At 53.1% G+C, this 15,770-nt stretch overlaps 5 protein-coding genes across 5 annotated transcripts; 3 read left to right on the top strand and 2 right to left on the bottom strand.

The window, feature by feature from the left end:
• Positions 1-2,411: 2,411 nt before the first annotated feature.
• Positions 2,412-3,969, top strand: MAM_02430 (Protein kinase-like domain protein; the record flags this gene model as incomplete). Its single annotated transcript, XM_040821229.1, has 2 exons — positions 2,412-2,716; positions 2,769-3,969. 2 exons carry the CDS (start codon positions 2,412-2,414, stop codon positions 3,967-3,969), a joined length of 1,506 nt encoding a protein of 501 aa, XP_040680643.1.
• Positions 3,970-5,008: 1,039 nt separating this feature from the next.
• MAM_02429 (cell cycle control protein (Cwf22)) lies at positions 5,009-7,380 on the top strand (the record flags this gene model as incomplete). The annotated part of the gene is made up of 3 exons (XM_040821228.1): positions 5,009-6,784; positions 6,853-7,269; positions 7,297-7,380. The coding sequence occupies 3 exons, from the start codon at positions 5,009-5,011 to the stop codon at positions 7,378-7,380; spliced, it is 2,277 nt and encodes a 758-aa protein (XP_040680642.1).
• A 2,392-nt stretch (positions 7,381-9,772) lies between these two features.
• Positions 9,773-10,377, top strand: MAM_02428 (Interferon-induced 6-16; the record flags this gene model as incomplete). Its single annotated transcript, XM_040821227.1, has 2 exons — positions 9,773-10,007; positions 10,085-10,377. The coding sequence occupies 2 exons, from the start codon at positions 9,773-9,775 to the stop codon at positions 10,375-10,377; spliced, it is 528 nt and encodes a 175-aa protein (XP_040680641.1).
• A 283-nt stretch (positions 10,378-10,660) lies between these two features.
• Positions 10,661-12,285, bottom strand: MAM_02427 (tRNA-dihydrouridine synthase; the record flags this gene model as incomplete). The annotated part of the gene is made up of 2 exons (XM_040821226.1): positions 10,661-12,073; positions 12,142-12,285. The coding sequence occupies 2 exons, from the start codon at positions 12,283-12,285 to the stop codon at positions 10,661-10,663; spliced, it is 1,557 nt and encodes a 518-aa protein (XP_040680640.1).
• Positions 12,286-13,221: 936 nt separating this feature from the next.
• MAM_02426 (uncharacterized protein) lies at positions 13,222-15,034 on the bottom strand (the record flags this gene model as incomplete). The annotated part of the gene is made up of 4 exons (XM_040821225.1): positions 13,222-13,269; positions 13,330-13,706; positions 13,780-14,692; positions 14,774-15,034. 4 exons carry the CDS (start codon positions 15,032-15,034, stop codon positions 13,222-13,224), a joined length of 1,599 nt encoding a protein of 532 aa, XP_040680639.1.
• Positions 15,035-15,770: the final 736 nt, after the last annotated feature.

The following is a 15,770-nucleotide window of genomic DNA, read 5'->3' as shown; positions in this document are numbered from 1 at the left end:
GTATCAAAGCAGTGTAACGAGTCCAGATGGACCGCGGTTGCTCCTCGCACGATGTCGTCCGCTTCAGCGCGGACATCCTGTTGCCATCTAATGATATCAGCGACCTCGTTTGGAACCGGAAAACCCCACAGAGTACGAGCGGATCTATTGGGCACACATCGCCTTGTCAATGGCGACGAAGCCCAAAGCGCGGGGAGGCAAGGCTTCAGGCAGATTGGAGGATCCGCCTTCTGAATGCTGTGATACGATATTTCCGCTTCATTTGTCGGACAACCCCCCCTTTCTCATTGATGTTGGGCCTTGAGTTCTAGTTGTATATATGAGGCTTGGCTTGAGCGTGCAGCAGGAAGTGAATTACCTCCGAGGAAAGCAATGATGCTCATGTCATACTGCATTGCATATATTTGCAGCAGGCAACGGTTGCTACCTTGCACACCGTCGCGTGAGTAGCACCAAGAACTGAATTACCAACTCATGATTCATGAAGTCCTCCAGGACACCTGACTTTCGTTCAGCCCGTTGCTGTCAACGACTGCAGATGGACGAAGCACAAGCCACCAATATTATACTGTGAACCTGCCCGTGTTGGTGAGACGTGTGAGGGCGTTTGCTGCAACCACGACATGAAATGCAATTCCAACGAGTAACATGGATTCGGCGTGTCTTTGTCTATTAAGCTTCAATATAGAGGAAGCAGAACATGAGTCTGTCGCATTGGCTGTCCTCGTGATTGTCTTGGCCAGCAATCTCAACCCCTGTATGGAGGCACCTGGGAGGATGCATACCTACCGGTCTCTCGCGAATGATTCGTTAGTTCCGAGAGCATGTTCTTTTTCTACTCTATTGACGAGTAGAGCTCTCGGCTTCTCATATCCGGCGCCGATATTGCCTATAGTCAAAGGCTACTGTTGATAGAAAGCTCTCCAATAAGACCAAAGATGTCAGAGCTGGGCAGTCCTTGCTGAGCAAGGTTTCGATCAGCTGCCTGCTCAAGAACTGGCCGGTTCTGCAAATGAGGATTATTACATCGGCCGCGGCCGCGTGTAGTTGGATCTTGGCAGCTCGCTTGTGGAGGTTGGGAGCAACCGGCATAATTCTACTTGGACGATAACAGCAATGCTGTATGAAGCCGCCTGACTACAGCCGTGTTTACAGCAGCCAGCACCATTATTAATCTTATGTTGAAATGCATTTAGAGCATACCCTCTGCCAAACATAAGCGTGTACATCTTATACTATCACATGCGATGTTGACGAGCACGCCATACTATTCGCATGCTCGTGAGAGACGGCACTGTAAAGGTAAATTCGCAATCGGAGACCATCTTGGCAGCACATTTCTATTCAGTGGTGATGAATGGACATTTCGGGACGACACACTCTGCAGCAACCTGGCCTACGACGCGTCGAGTCCGACGAGCAGGACTTGGAGCGTCTTACGGATGCCGCCACCACTGAAATGAAGTTTCTCAAGCAAGGGCTCTGAGCTGGCAATACACATGTTCAAATCTAGGCTGGCGGTTAGCAAAGGGAGCCATGCTGCTTGCACTACAGAGTCCGTTCTCACGCGGCCTTGCATGCCGTCCGCTTTCACCAGTAGAGCGACTTTGCATACTGCTTGACATCGTCCCGCCATGATTCGAAAGTGTCGGATTCGAGCATCGAATCAATGTACAGGCCGACCTGGAAATGGGCTCAACATTACTTCGGTCAGGCACAACCGCAAAGATTTTTGGGGCAATTGGGACTCTCGTACTGAGGGTCAACGTAGTTTCGTAGGTCCCGACGGCGAATGTGGATTCAAAATCTCTCATGATTGAATTGTATTGCTGGATTTGTCGTTCCAGAATCTTCGAGTCCGCTAGTCTTTGAGAAGCTCTCCTAAAGTATGGTCGTAGAAGCCTGGATTGGATAGCGAGCAGTTCTTGTCGTGCCGATGGTGAAGGTAGGGTTGAGATTGATATTAAGTGTTTGTAGGAGGGTCATTTCACGATGGCCTTTGTGAACGATGAGAATTCATGGAAAGCGCCTTCCAAGGAGCCCTTTCAAGCGCCACCTCGAGCGGAAGACACTGATGTCCCCTAAAGTAGAACCGATTGTCCTGCGAAGAATAATCGGCATCTTCGACAACTCAGTGGAAGGGTCATATGACATATGGTTTGGAATTTGCGTAGGACAAAGGCCAGTGGCATTCATTGGTCATACAGATCCTGGCCTGGGTGCGCAGGCCTCGAGGCCTTGTTATAGTTCGCTCAACACTAAACAACAGCCAACCCCACTATTATCCGTCAAAGTCCGGTAACCCGGAGGGATCTCCCTAGAGGGCGTTGTCTGTGAATCTACTATCGCTTCTTAACGATGGCCAGCAACACCGTGCAGCTCCCCTTCCTCACCGAGCTCAACCCATCAATATGCCAGAAAAGATCTTCTCATGTGCAAAATTCAATCTTGACGCTCTGCTATCCCTCGCCAGAGGAATTCGGGGTCGAGCATGCACCTGCAACGTATCTGCCGCCCCGAAAACGGGAAGCATGAACTGGGCCATCTTCATCTCCTTTGACGATGGGCTTGACTGGGTCTTTCGCTCCCCGCGCAGTGGTCACCATGCTATCGTCTCAGACGAGTCTGCACAGAAAATGCTTCTCAGTGAAGTTGCGACGCTGAAGTTTCAGAAGAAACATACGTCGGTCCCTATTCCGGAAGTGTTCTCCTTCAGGTTCGAGATTGCCGTTCCACATCTCAGTCGGACCATTGCTAAGCCTTCTCAGTGGATCGTATGATAATCCTGTTGGAGTGCCATATATTCTTATGAGCAAAGCAACTGGGCGCCCGTTATCTGATTATGACTGGACCGAAATTTCGCGCCGAACACCAGGATACCCACAACTTCGCCCACTCCTACCGCTGCCAGATGGAATAAGAGAAAAGGTTATGAGGCAGCTAGGAACTATTATGGCACAACTATCAACACTTCGTTTTGATAAGATCGGGTCTTTATTTGAAGATTGCAACGGCAATTATGTGGTCGGCGAGTGCCTCTCGCCGACACTTCTCTGGCAAGAGAGAGACTCACTCGACGGCATAGAGCGTGGTCCTTTCCTGCAGGAGAGCCAATATTTAGAGTCTCTCGTTACGGCCTTTATATCCCATGCCATAGAGCTTCCGCTTTCGCCCCATGCCTTTTTTGCACCAATTCCTGATTACTCCGAATATTCAAGCTGGTCGAGCTACAGAGCGGCCGTAAGCCGTTGGAACGACTATGTCGCGATTGGTGCCAAAATTGAAAACAGCAAGAATCGCCTATCCTACTGTCTCGCTGGTCAGGTGCTACAGCAGATGATCCCACATCTCTCTACATCAAATGGACAGTATACATTGTCTCATCCCGATCTTCATCTCGGTAACATATTTGTCGACGAGAACTTCGACATCGCGTGTCTGATAGACTGGGGCTCTGCATCGACTGGCCCCGTCACCGAACTCCTTGCTACGCCAGGTCTTGGAACCTCAATCTCCGAACCTCCAGAACAGCTAATCACCGCTTTTAGGTCTGGGTTCAGTCCAGAGCATATACCACCAGGATCCTGGGAGAAAGCAAGCATGATGTGGTACTTCTCACGGCTGGTTCGCTTGCTGTCTACACAAGACTACAATATATTTCAAGCCCTTTACAAGCTTGTCTATTGCACAGACGGCAAGGAGCCAGACATCCCAGGGCTTTTCCATGAACTGGCAGCGGAAGAGAAGAATCAACGTCTCTTCGCGATGTTGCGCGTTGATGATTACACGATGTCGGAATTGGAGCAGGAAGAGGCCGCTGCATTTGGTAATTCTAGGGCTAATAAAAGCGATAGCCGTGCAGTTTCGAGGAAACTCACGGTAATGTGCGAAATAAACCACAGCTTTCTCGCAAGCTCGAAATTATGGCGGTGGGTTGAGCAAGCATTGGAGCCAACTGGCTCCACATGATGCTCCGAGCAATGTAATATTAACGACGAGGCGAGAAGAGAATGGAAGATAGATTGATAATCCCGTGGAACTTGTACTGTGAATGATATGTGACAGAGTGTGATACGGGGCAACTGATGATACGAAGCTATTGCTACTTCACCGACGACAATAAGCTGCAAAATTTGGGCATCGCGCGATAGGGTTTAATAGAGCTTCTCTTGAAGTGGGAATCTGTTCAGTACTGGCCGTTGTAAAGCCTCACAAATTCCACACCAATTTCGATTGTTTCCCCGGTTTCCTCCACTTGAATCTGCAACATTTAGCTGGGCCTTATAATTGCTGTAAGGCTCCTTACTTACGAAGGGTCGCAATGTGCTTCCACTGATGCCTGGAATATCCACGACCTGCCCAGTTTGCCAAACTCCGGTTTCCACTATATATGATTAGCAGCCCTGCTAGTAGGTATGCAATTGAACGGCTACTTGCCATTGTAAAAGCAGACGTAGTCACTAGCGACGGGCGCCCTAAAAATTGATGCCATGACCTCCATAATTAGAGGCACATTTGCGGTGAACCTGTACTTTTGTTGCTAGGTCAATGATGTGTGTGACCAGCGTGGGAGATTAGTCCGGGTCCAGATCGTTTGTCGTGGTATCTGAACAACCATCGCAACGCAGGATAACAGCTCCTCATCTCAAAAGACGTGACGTTCAGTTTCAGCTGAAGTCTGTTCCCCCTCCATGGCTGCATTCGGCGTGGCTCCCTGGAGGAGGACGAGGAGGAGGATGATGCATAATCTGTATGTATGTGTGCGTGGACGTTCTTACGTACTCCGTACTTAGCCCGATATTGCTGGTGGGGCGTTGACGCCGCCGGAAGCAATTCACGCGGGCTGTTGGTCTGTGCACTTTTTTTTCCCAGCTGCCAGGGTCGGTCTCACCAAGAAAGAAGAAGCGACATCGCCATCTTAATTGTGCACAGAGAAATCCGTAGGTGCCGCATCTATCTCGCATCTCGCAGCTGTCTCCGCCCCGGTCGCGTCATCCCAGAATCAACAATGGCGTCTGTCGACGTCGGCATACCGCGTCGTGAGCGCCAACGCGAGCGCGGCCCTCAGCGAGAAGCCGACTCGTACCGCCCGCCACCACGCGAGCGAACGCCGCCGACGGTGCGAACAGAGGATGAGAAGCAGGCTGCCGCGAAGGCGGAATATGACAAGCTTATCAACATGCGGTCTGGAGGAACCTACATCCCCCCCGCAAGGTTGAGGGCGCTGCAGGCGCGAATCACCGACAAGTCGAGCAAGGAGTATCAGCGCATGGCCTGGGAGGCCTTGAAGAAGAGCATCAACGGTCTGATCAACAAGGTCAACACGGCCAACATCAAACATATCGTTCCCGAGCTCTTCGGCGAGAACCTGATTCGAGGACGGGGACTCTTTTGCCGATCCATCATGAAGGCCCAGGCTGCAAGCTTGCCCTTTACCCCAATCTATGCTGCCATGGCAGCCATCGTCAACACCAAGTTGCCCCAAGTTGGTGAGCTGTTGATCAAGAGGTTGATCATGCAGTTCCGCAAGGGCTTCAAGCGAAACGACAAGTCGGTCTGCCTGTCGTCGACGACCTTCCTCGCTCACCTCATCAACCAGCAAGTCCAACACGAGATGCTGGCGGGACAGATTCTACTGTTGCTGCTACACAAGCCGACCGATGACAGCGTAGAAATCGCTGTCGGATTCTGCCGAGAAGTTGGTCAATACTTAGACGACATGCAGCCGTCCATTTCGTTGGCCGTCTTCGACCAGTTCAGAAATATCCTGCACGAAGCCGATATCGACAAGCGAACACAATACATGATTGAGGTTTTGTTCCAGGTCCGCAAGGACAAGTTTAAAGACCATCCTGCCATCAAGGAAGAGTTGGACTTGGTCGAGGAAGAAGACCAAATCACCCACCGAGCAGAGTTGGACGGCGAGATTGACGTTCAAGACGGGCTCAATATTTTCAAGTTTGACCCCAACTGGGAGGAGAACGAAGAGGCATACAGGAAGCTAAAGGCGGAGATTCTTGGCGAGGGAAGCGACTATGGAGACGACGATGAGGGAGAGGACGAAAGTTCTGAAGAGGAAGAGGAAGAAGAAACCAAGGCAATGGAAATCAAGGATCAGTCCAACGCGGATCTGGTCAACCTGCGAAGGACAATCTACCTCACAATCATGTCCAGCGCCGACCCCGAAGAAGCTGTCCACAAACTCATCAAGATCAACCTCCCTGCCGGCCAAGAACCAGAGCTCCCTTCCATGATCGTCGAATGCTGCTCCCAAGAAAAGACATACACCAAGTTCTTCGGTCTCATCGGCGAACGATTTGCTAAAATCAACCGCCTCTGGTGCGATTTGTTTGAGCAGTCCTTTGCCAAGTACTACGACACCATCCACCGCTACGAGAACAACAAGCTTCGCAATATCGCCCAGCTCTTCGGACACATGTTTGGCGTCGATGCCCTTGGCTGGCACTGCCTCTCAGTAATTCATCTGAACGAGGACGAAACCACTTCCAGCAGCCGCATCTTTGTCAAGATCTTATTCCAGAGCATCGTGGAGGAAATCGGCCTGCCCAAGCTCAGGGCTAGATTGACCGACGAGACGCTCCGACCGAATCTGGAGGGCATCTTCCCCAAGGACAACCCGCGAAACATCCGCTTCTCTATTAATTACTTTACCAGTATCGGGCTTGGTGCGCTCACGGAAGAGATGAGAGAATACTTGCAAAACATGCCCAAGCCGGCGCTACCTGCCCCTGCCGCTGCGGCGGATGACTCGGACTCGGACTCTGTGTCGAGCTTCTCTTCTTACACGGGATCGTCGTACTCTTCCCGCTCACGGTCGAGAACGCCCCGCAGGATCCGGGGCCGTTCTACATCTCGGACACCCTCCCGCAGGACAAGATCACGGTCATACTCCGAGAGTCGGTCCCGCTCGCGCTCGCGCTCGCGCTCAGCTTCATACGACTCGAGGTCACCGTCTCCCAGACGAAGACGTCGAGACTCCTACTCGGCCTCGCCTCGGCGGCGATCCCTCTCCAGAAGCAGATCCCGCTCACTAGCGCCCAGGGGAAGGGGGAAAGTAAGACGACGCAGCGCTTCATACAGCTCGTACAGCCGCTCCCCATCACGCGACCGCAGCCGTCCGTCCCTGTCGGTCAGCCCCCCTCGTGGACGGGACCGTTCGCCAAGGGGCAGGTCGTACCGCCGAAACAGCTCTTCGTCCCTGAGCAGCGCGCCGCGCAAAAGGTTCAGACGGGACTCTCCATCGCCATCGTATGATTCGCGCTCACCGCCACTAAGGGGGGCCAGAAGAGCGAGTCCCTCGCCCAGAGGAAATGGAAGGAGGACCTCTTACTCTGCATCGCGGAGCAGGTCCCCGCATAGAGACAGGGACAGAGACAGCAGATCTGTATCCGTGGAGCCCAGGCGGAGATCACGCGGCCCTGTGCCCGCCAAGAGAAGGAGATATAGCGAGAGTGTGTCGAGGTCGCCGCCTCCTGTGAAGAGGGGCCGTCGGGAGAATTAATCCATTAGGCTCGGGGGGTGGGGGTTTCCAGATTGTCGGTAATGGAATCATTGTACAGTACAAAGTATCATACCATCAAATGCATCATGAGGCTAAGCACATGTAGCTATGCTTGGCAGTCGAATTACATGTTTGTATCAAAGTCAAAAGTCTACATTTCACGTCTGGCTTTCGATTTCCAGCGACGCCTCGTCCGCGCCCACGTGCATCCATCGCAATTTAACCGCCGACACGGGCCATTGGTCCTGGGACTGTAACGACGTGCTTTTCGCCGGGCATGATGTCGAACCCGTTGCCGCTTAGTTTCACGCCTTGCACCTCTTGGATCACGAAGCCCTTGGCTGGGCGGGTTGAAGAAGCAGCACTCCGTAACAGTGATGCAGTTGGTAGATACGGAGAATGATACTCGTCGGTCAGAGGTCCAGAAACTTGACGGGACCCGGCCACGCGGCGCCTGTAGCTACCACGATTCCATCTCCACAACTTGGTGTAGCCCACGTACGGGCCGTACTGCAGTGCCAAATGGAATGGTGTGGTCGTCATAATGGGTAGTGGATGGTTTCAGGGGCTTGCTCGAGAAGAACCGTCGTGGTGACATTTGTTCCGGCGGCATTCAAATACGTCGACTTTGTTGATGCGGAAGTAGAACGACCTGCCCTGCCATGGGTGTCGGGTTCTCGGACGAGCTTGGTGCTACGGAAACCGGTCTACTTTGACGTAGGGCGAAGCTCTACACCGCTCCACACAATGCCAGCCTGGAGTTTATAGCGTGTTTGCCTGCCATGGTTGAGATGATACCAGAGCTGAGGATTGTCGATGACGGGAGGAACAGCAGCTGTACGGTGTTGTGGGACGGAGACTAGTTCTCGACTATCAAATGGTCGTGGATGTCCAGAGTCCCAGACTCCAGAGGCTGAAGAAGAGACGATGATGCTTGGGGCGCCTTCAGGGACAGTCGGATGGTTTATCGAGTCAAAGGTATCCATCCATCCAGAGCGTACGTGCGGTTTGAGTTGGGTGCCTGGATTCCGTGCTCCGAGTTTGAGTGCAGGTTCAAGAATGGCTGCTCAATGTAGTCATGTACTTGCTACATGGAACTCGAGCCTCAGGCCACACTACATGTAGCTTCAGAAAGTGAAGTCGGCCGGGTATTGGTACTCAAAATTCGCCGTCAATCTTCAACTATATACCACTGTTGCATATTCCTTGGCTGCTTGGCCCGGTACCTGGCGTCCCCTTGTCCTAACTCTTGACAAATACCCAGCATGTGCTCAAAGACGAAACCGAGCAAGAGTTTCAGAGCACCGGACTCCATACCTGGGTCGACCGGTCAACCAACACGACGACATCGAGGCCCTCGGCTTGGCCATAGATAAACACCATGCGTGCTCCCATATCGGCGTTACGTGCATGGACGCCGCCTCCAGAGCCGTCTTCCAACCACCTCCCGCCACATATGAGCATACCTCTCCCTCTCGGTGTGCAAGATCGTTGAAGCCGTAGTGTCCTGCTGATAGGCACATCCGACAGCTCGGTCGATGCTGGTCTCGGAATCGCGTCCACGCAGGGAATCTTCCACATTGTCTTTTCAGGCGCATACCCTGCCGATGGCTTCGTGTTGCCATTGAAAGAAATATGGGAGCAGGGTCAGCAGGGAACAACCACCATGACCAGCATCAGAGAAGATCATCCATCGGCAGACGAGCTCGGCAAAGGCTTTTTGAAGATGCCCGCCCAAAGGTGGTCACGGACGCGAGCATCCGGTCCTCGACACCTTGTCCAGATGAAGCGTCCGCGTCTGCATCTGTGCTCCAAGGGGTGCTTGCACCAACGGGGAGGTCGAATCGCAAACTCCTTCTACTACAGATACTGATGGAACGTCGGATCTGCTCAGGTTTATGTGGTGGCAAGCTTACAGCCTCGAATTGGGCAGTGTTTCTAGCTGAAGGGCCCGCCAAGAGAATTGATGTATCCCACGAGAACGAGGCACGGCGTCCGGATGGAACTGCCAGAATCTAGAGAAGACGTTACACTGCAGACGACGGGTTTCGTTTGCCGCCGCTCACATTCACTACAACTCTTCACAGGTGGCTAGCCTCATTACAGATTACAGCCCGACTGGAGTACGTTGAACCTTTCAACCAGCCCTTTTCACCAACCATCCTCACATCATCTGGAAACAAAAACACATCTTTCATCGGGCCTTCTTCGACAAGACGCAAGTGACAGTCTGCATCTACCGTATCCAGTATGGCACAACGAATCGAAAACTTGGCAAACCACATTAGTGCCGCAGCCACCAGAACAGGAGCCCTCCTCGCATCTCACGGTAGCACGGCCGCAGGGCAACTCAGAAACGTCGCCGCCGAGCACCCCGTCGCTGCCACGGTAGTTGGCGCTGGAGCCGCTGTTGTGGCCGCCCCGGTCCTCCTGTCTGCTCCAGCCTTGGCCGTGGCTGGATACGGTTCTTCCGGGGTGGTAGCAGGTAAATTGCTTTTGTCTGCTTTTCTCGAAACTCCCCCCTCCCATTGCTCCTCAAGGCCCGTAAGTAACAGCACGTAGGATCACTCGCCGCGACTATCCAAAGCTCTGTTGGGTCCGTTGCTGCTGGCAGCGCCTTTGCCACTCTTCAGAGCGCCGGTGCCGCTGGCGCAGGCCTGGCGACTGTGAATGGCATTGCCCAGGGTGTTGGCGCTGGCACGGCTGCTGTAGCCTGGCTGATGGGATACCTCGGCCATGACAACAATAACAATGGCAATGAGAAGGAAGCTGGTGGCGTTGAGACAGCGAGCATTGAGGAAGGCGAAGACCAAACGGAGGCCCAAGATCTTCATCATCCTTCTTCTGACTCCTGAAGCATGGATGCCGGACTATGGAACTGGCTGATACGCCAAGACGTGCTGGCAAATGACGGGCACTATGAAAGAAACAGGGGCCTGATGAGAGGCCTTCATACTGCCCAATTATAAAAGATATCACGACCGCATGTCTTCATGCTGCATCTGCATTGATTCTACGCCATGCCCAAAAGTACAATCCTTCCCTTGTACATGTAAACGTATCCAGATACAAGTTCATCAGGAGTCCGAACCACTTTCCTCCTTCTTCGCTCCTCCGTAGCCGCGTCATCGCCATTCCTCACTTCTGTCTTCCCTCTAGCTTACAACCATTTGTCACCTCCGTCACAACACTGGCCCCCGTGGCCTTGGCCTCGAGCTTCTTCTTGCTCAAACTAATCGCACCCTTGGCCAGAGCCTCAGCCGGCAACGGCCTCACAATCGGCTGCGCCACCCACACGGGCCTCTTGCACCTCCTAACCGTCGCCCTCGAGCTTTCCCCCTCGGCCTCGTCATCCTTGCCATCCCCAAATCTCTCCAGTTCATCTTGGAAACCCTTGCCTTCCGTAGCCTCGTAGTCTAATAATTCTTCTGCGACTCGCCGCTCAACCGCTTCTAGGACCCTTTCGTACCCCATGATGCCGTCCCTGCGACTCCGTGCCAACATGTCTCTGATATCAGTGTGTTTGGAGACAAAGTGTCGCAAGAGATGGAACAGGTGAGGCTGCATAGCAACCAGATTCGGTGACGGCTCACCGCGTTTCCCGCCGTCAGTGCCCTTTTTGCGCCGCTTGTGAGGGCGTTCTTCATCCTGTTGAGCTTCCTGTGACTGCTCCTCCATCCAGGCCGTGTCGTCTCCCGGCACAAACAGGGGTCGCCGGGAGGGCGGCTCGACCTCCAGGACGTATCTGTGCAAGATATCCAGGTAACGACGCGTGATGGCATCGACTCGCCAGCCGCCTCTCCCGTCCTTGCCGCGCCAGTACTCCCTCCCTTCTTCGCCGACAGGCGGGTCCTTGGCGAAAAGCGCAGGATTGCTGAGATTGCCTTCGGCGCTCATGACGCCGTCCGCGCCCGTTGCCGCCAGGCACTCGTCAATGTCGCCGCCCTGCAGGACATTGCCGTTTGCAAATATCACCGTCTCGGGGGGGAGACTGTCCCTCAGGAATCTGAGCATCTTCCAGTCCGCCACGCCCGTCACATGGCCCTTTTGCTCTCTCCGCCTCCCGTGGACGGTCAATATTGACGCACCCGCCTTCAATACGTTTTGCGCATACGCCAGCGTCTTCTCTTTATCCTCTAGTATGCGAATCTTGGCCGTGACGGGAATCGATAGCTCCCTGTGCAAAGTGTTGATGAGGCGGAAAATCAGGTCCTGGTCCTCTTGGAGGAATGCGCCGTAGTGGCCCTTGCGCGCAATGCCCTGGGGACAGCCGAGGTTGAGATCGACGGCATCGCAGTATGGACTGACCTGCCTTGCTGCAGAGAGAAGAGCCTCGGGATCGTTGGCGCAGAATTGTACGAAAAGGGGGCGGTCAATGGACGGGTTGCCGTCGAGCCAGGGTTGCTCAGAGTCTGGTTTCGTGGACTGGAAATGCGCCTTGCGGTATTTGCTTTCCTGAGAAAAGAGGCGAGCGTGGAGCATTGGAGTGTAGGCGAGCATCTTCTTCTTTTCCTCGTCCGTGAGAAAAGATCGTGTAAGCATTCGCCAGGCCTGCGAAACAGTTAGTGACCATCGGATTGACAGCCATCGGCAGGGCCTTTGGATTATTGTGCACACACAAACTCGGATTGGTCCACCATGGGAGCTACAATATGCTTGGGGCTCCCTATGCTTTCGTAAAACGCCCGTCCATGCAGCTTCTTCTCAGCCCGGACAGCATCGGCAGCAGGCGGCGCATCTGGAGGGTTTTCTGCCCGTGTCATCGTGGCAACCAGTCCCGAAACGGCTGGGTTCACAGTTGCACAGTACCGTCGAAGCAGAAAGATGCGAGTATTCAGGAAAAGACCGGCTCGTTGTCCGCTTCGCTGCATGAAGAGAGCAAGGAATTCTGACCCCGATGTTGCGGGAGGGCAACGACCAGGTGTTGTTGATGCGAACTGCTTCGTGACCTTGAGGGGAAAAAAAAAAAGAAGAAAACATATCGGGTAGCATCGACGCCGACGATCATTGTGGGTCAGGTCACTCGCGAGTCGCGACTCGTCTTTCATCTTTCAACGACATTCGGCCGTCCACCTACTCCGTCTCCGCGTTTGCACATGACAAATTGTTTCATTATCACGGGAGTCATGGAACATAGTGCAGCAGGAAAGTCCATGAATGTATTTATTGGTGCTATGCTCGTCTTCCCTCGCGGACCCAAGTGAATAGAAACAGCATCCCAATGACACCAAAGAACACTCATTCTAATTTGATACAGCAACAAAAGACTGACTTCATTCAAACTCTCCACACCAATCGCTTGCACCATTCGCTACTGCACTCACATTGCATCCGTCAATGTGCATCCTTCAAGGTCGTTCCCGCCTCTCCAGTCTAGTCTTGCCTCGACTGGATGGCTACCTTTGAAGCACGATCCCATTTCAGCGCCTGCCGAAATCCCTCTATCTGTCCATCATCGCTCCATAGCGTAGCCGCAACATTAACGACATGTTTATGACTTCGAGGCTAAATTCCCGCCTGACATGTTGACTTGTGACAAATTGAAAAACGCCGTTGACACCGTACTATGCTGTCCCTGAAACGCCGACAACTGTAAATGTGAAATGAATACATGGCTTATTTGGGCTCTTGACGTCCCATCGTTGAAAAATGGATCAGCTAGGCTGTTCCCTCCTGCTCGGATAATTGCTGTCATCTAATCAGAAGAAGTGGGTGTAGATCTTGGAGTTCTCATGCACCTCCATTTCCTGCCAATCTCGTCAACATTGGATTCCCTAGCTGAGGAACCACGAAGCCGCCAAACTTACCATCTTGAACGAGTTGAGTTCCTCCTTAATCTGCTGTGCAAGCAAAGGCGTGAGTCGATTGCAAGTGGCAATTTCTCCACGGCGATCGTACTCCTGACTGGGCCACGTGTCATAGAAGATGATGCGAGGCGAGAACGTCGCATTTCGCTTGGCAGACGGTGTCCCCGACTGGCTGTCTTGGCGAAGGCGCAAAGCGGACATGAAGTAATCTTCGCTGCCAATGGCAATCGAGCCGATCCTCTTATGACCAAGAGTCTCGTCATTGGGCGTGCTAGGCGCACTCGAAATTGGGGAGTCGGCGATGGTCGGGATGTTGGGGAGGACTAGGTCTGGGGAGGGACACCCATCCGTGGGTCTCACTGAAGGACTTCCAGGTCCTGCAGAAAAATTTGTTAGTGACCGACAATTGGAAGACGGCGATATACAAGGAATCTGGACTCGACCACTCACGCTTCAAAATACCCTTTCTCACTGCAGCAAGCACTTCGGCACGTTCCTTATCCCCACCAACAATGCTCTTACGCTGCTCTCCTCCAGAGCTACCCAGTGGTTCATCGCCAATCTCTTGCGCGTGAGCAGCGTCAATCGAGTTCCGCTCGAGGCGCGGAAATCCAGTACCTCCGTTTGCAGCATGAGGGTCTGCCGTGACGTTCACAAGTTGTGCTTCAGCCTCGGCTGTGATCATTGAAACGGTTGCTTGGCTAGCCTCCGGTGCAAGTGGTTCAGCAGCAGGAACGCCTACAACTGACTTTGGTCTGAAGAGACCAACAAGCGATCGGGTGCTCTTCTTCATACCTCGACCCATCTTTCGAATCATAATTGACGCAGACGAAGCAGTAGAGGAGATGGAAAGGTTATCCGTAGATCCAAAGAATCTTCCGCCATAAATGCTGTTTCCAATGCCACCAGCCTCTTGTGCCCGGGCAATACGTGCCTGCTCCGCATCGTAGGCTTCCTCTGCGGTGCATTCTTTATGAAGCTTGGATGGTTCAGCCTTATCTGCCTCTTCCGCAGCCTTTCGGAATTCGGCAGCACTACCAAATGAGAACGCTCTTCGTAGTCTCGAAGTTTTGCTTTTTGCTTTGCCTCCCTTCTGGTTCAGTGCAGACAGTTGCTTCGCGGCAGGTGACTCGGAGTTGCTCGAGGCGCCAGGCGCTGACGCCGAGTCTTCAGCGGCCTCATTTGCCATTGTTGCCGGTTTGGACAGAGGTGAGGGGCTGTGGCTGCGCTTGACAACGTCAGACGAGGAGCCTCGAGGAGGGACACTGAGCATCTTCTGCTGCTCATTCTTTGCTGCCGTTTCATCACTGCCAGGCAAAGAGGGGTTGCTTGCGGGGGTAGTATACAAGTTACGGTTGGTCGCCTGCACACCAATCCTTGTTAGTACGTACGTACGGTGTGCTCAAGAGAGCTGATTGGGCATGTGAGAATCAACACGACTTACAGATGAGCGTCTGGAATGGCTGCTGCGGGTTGACGCAACACTCTCCGAACTTCCGTTGCGCGAGTGCGAGCTGGTCTGCACGGGGCGAACCTGTTTACCATCGGCACCATCACAGGAGGTCGGTCTCGTGCTGGAAAACTCCCGAGTCTCGATGCTGTGCACACTGCGTCGACGCGTCCTCATGTCGTCTTGCCCAGCCTTCTTGTATTTCTGTAAGTCATCCATTGAGGAAACAGATACCAAACCTTGATTGGCAGACATGATGTTCGTCGCAGAATATCTCCGGTTTGCTTGGTATGCTTGACTTGGGGGCAACATTGAGGGACTGGACGGAATTGTGTTGCTTTGAGAGCGACTGTGGTGTGAAGGCTGAACGGTGAATGTCCGTCTATATCGATCGGGACCACCATGTTTGGTAGAGGACGAAAAAGATGGCTGCGTTGAAACAGACAAATACGACTGGGGCCTTGCTGCAGGCGTTGTGATTCGGCTGGGTGTCAGAGCAGAATCGTCTCGAGAGCCACTGTGACCTACTCCAAAAGAGTTGGAATGGCCAACAGAGGTAAAGGAGGGACTGCTTTGCATGGTTGTACGGTAATTCATTCCAGAATCATGAGGTTGGGATGAGTGAATTGCGGCGGAAGAAGTTGTTCTATACGCGCCGTATTGCTGCCATGGCAAGGTTTGACTCAAGTTGGGTGTGCTGGAGAATGCAAAAGGCGGTCCAGAAACAGAGCCACTTCTATATCCAGTAGACCCGTTGGAGGCATAAGCAGATCTTGGAGCCTGCGAGCCGCCCATATCATATGGATGGGTACCGTGAGACTGGTTAGTCGTCATCATGCCACCACCAGTGGACGAAGGGCGAGTTTGAAGCATTGTGGTGGCAGAGGTCTGCTGCGGATACGTCTGCACCAGTGCGGCCATACTCGACTCTCAAGAATTGTTACGACGAGGGAGGATAGGTTCGGGGTAGCATGAAGACACTGGCCTGTTA

Source organism: Metarhizium album (genome assembly GCF_000804445.1).
Source record: "Metarhizium album ARSEF 1941 chromosome Unknown scaffold_4, whole genome shotgun sequence".
Taxonomy (NCBI): domain Eukaryota; kingdom Fungi; phylum Ascomycota; class Sordariomycetes; order Hypocreales; family Clavicipitaceae; genus Metarhizium; species Metarhizium album.
Note: the sequence above shows the minus strand (reverse complement) of the source record. Positions and strands in the feature narration are given on the sequence as shown.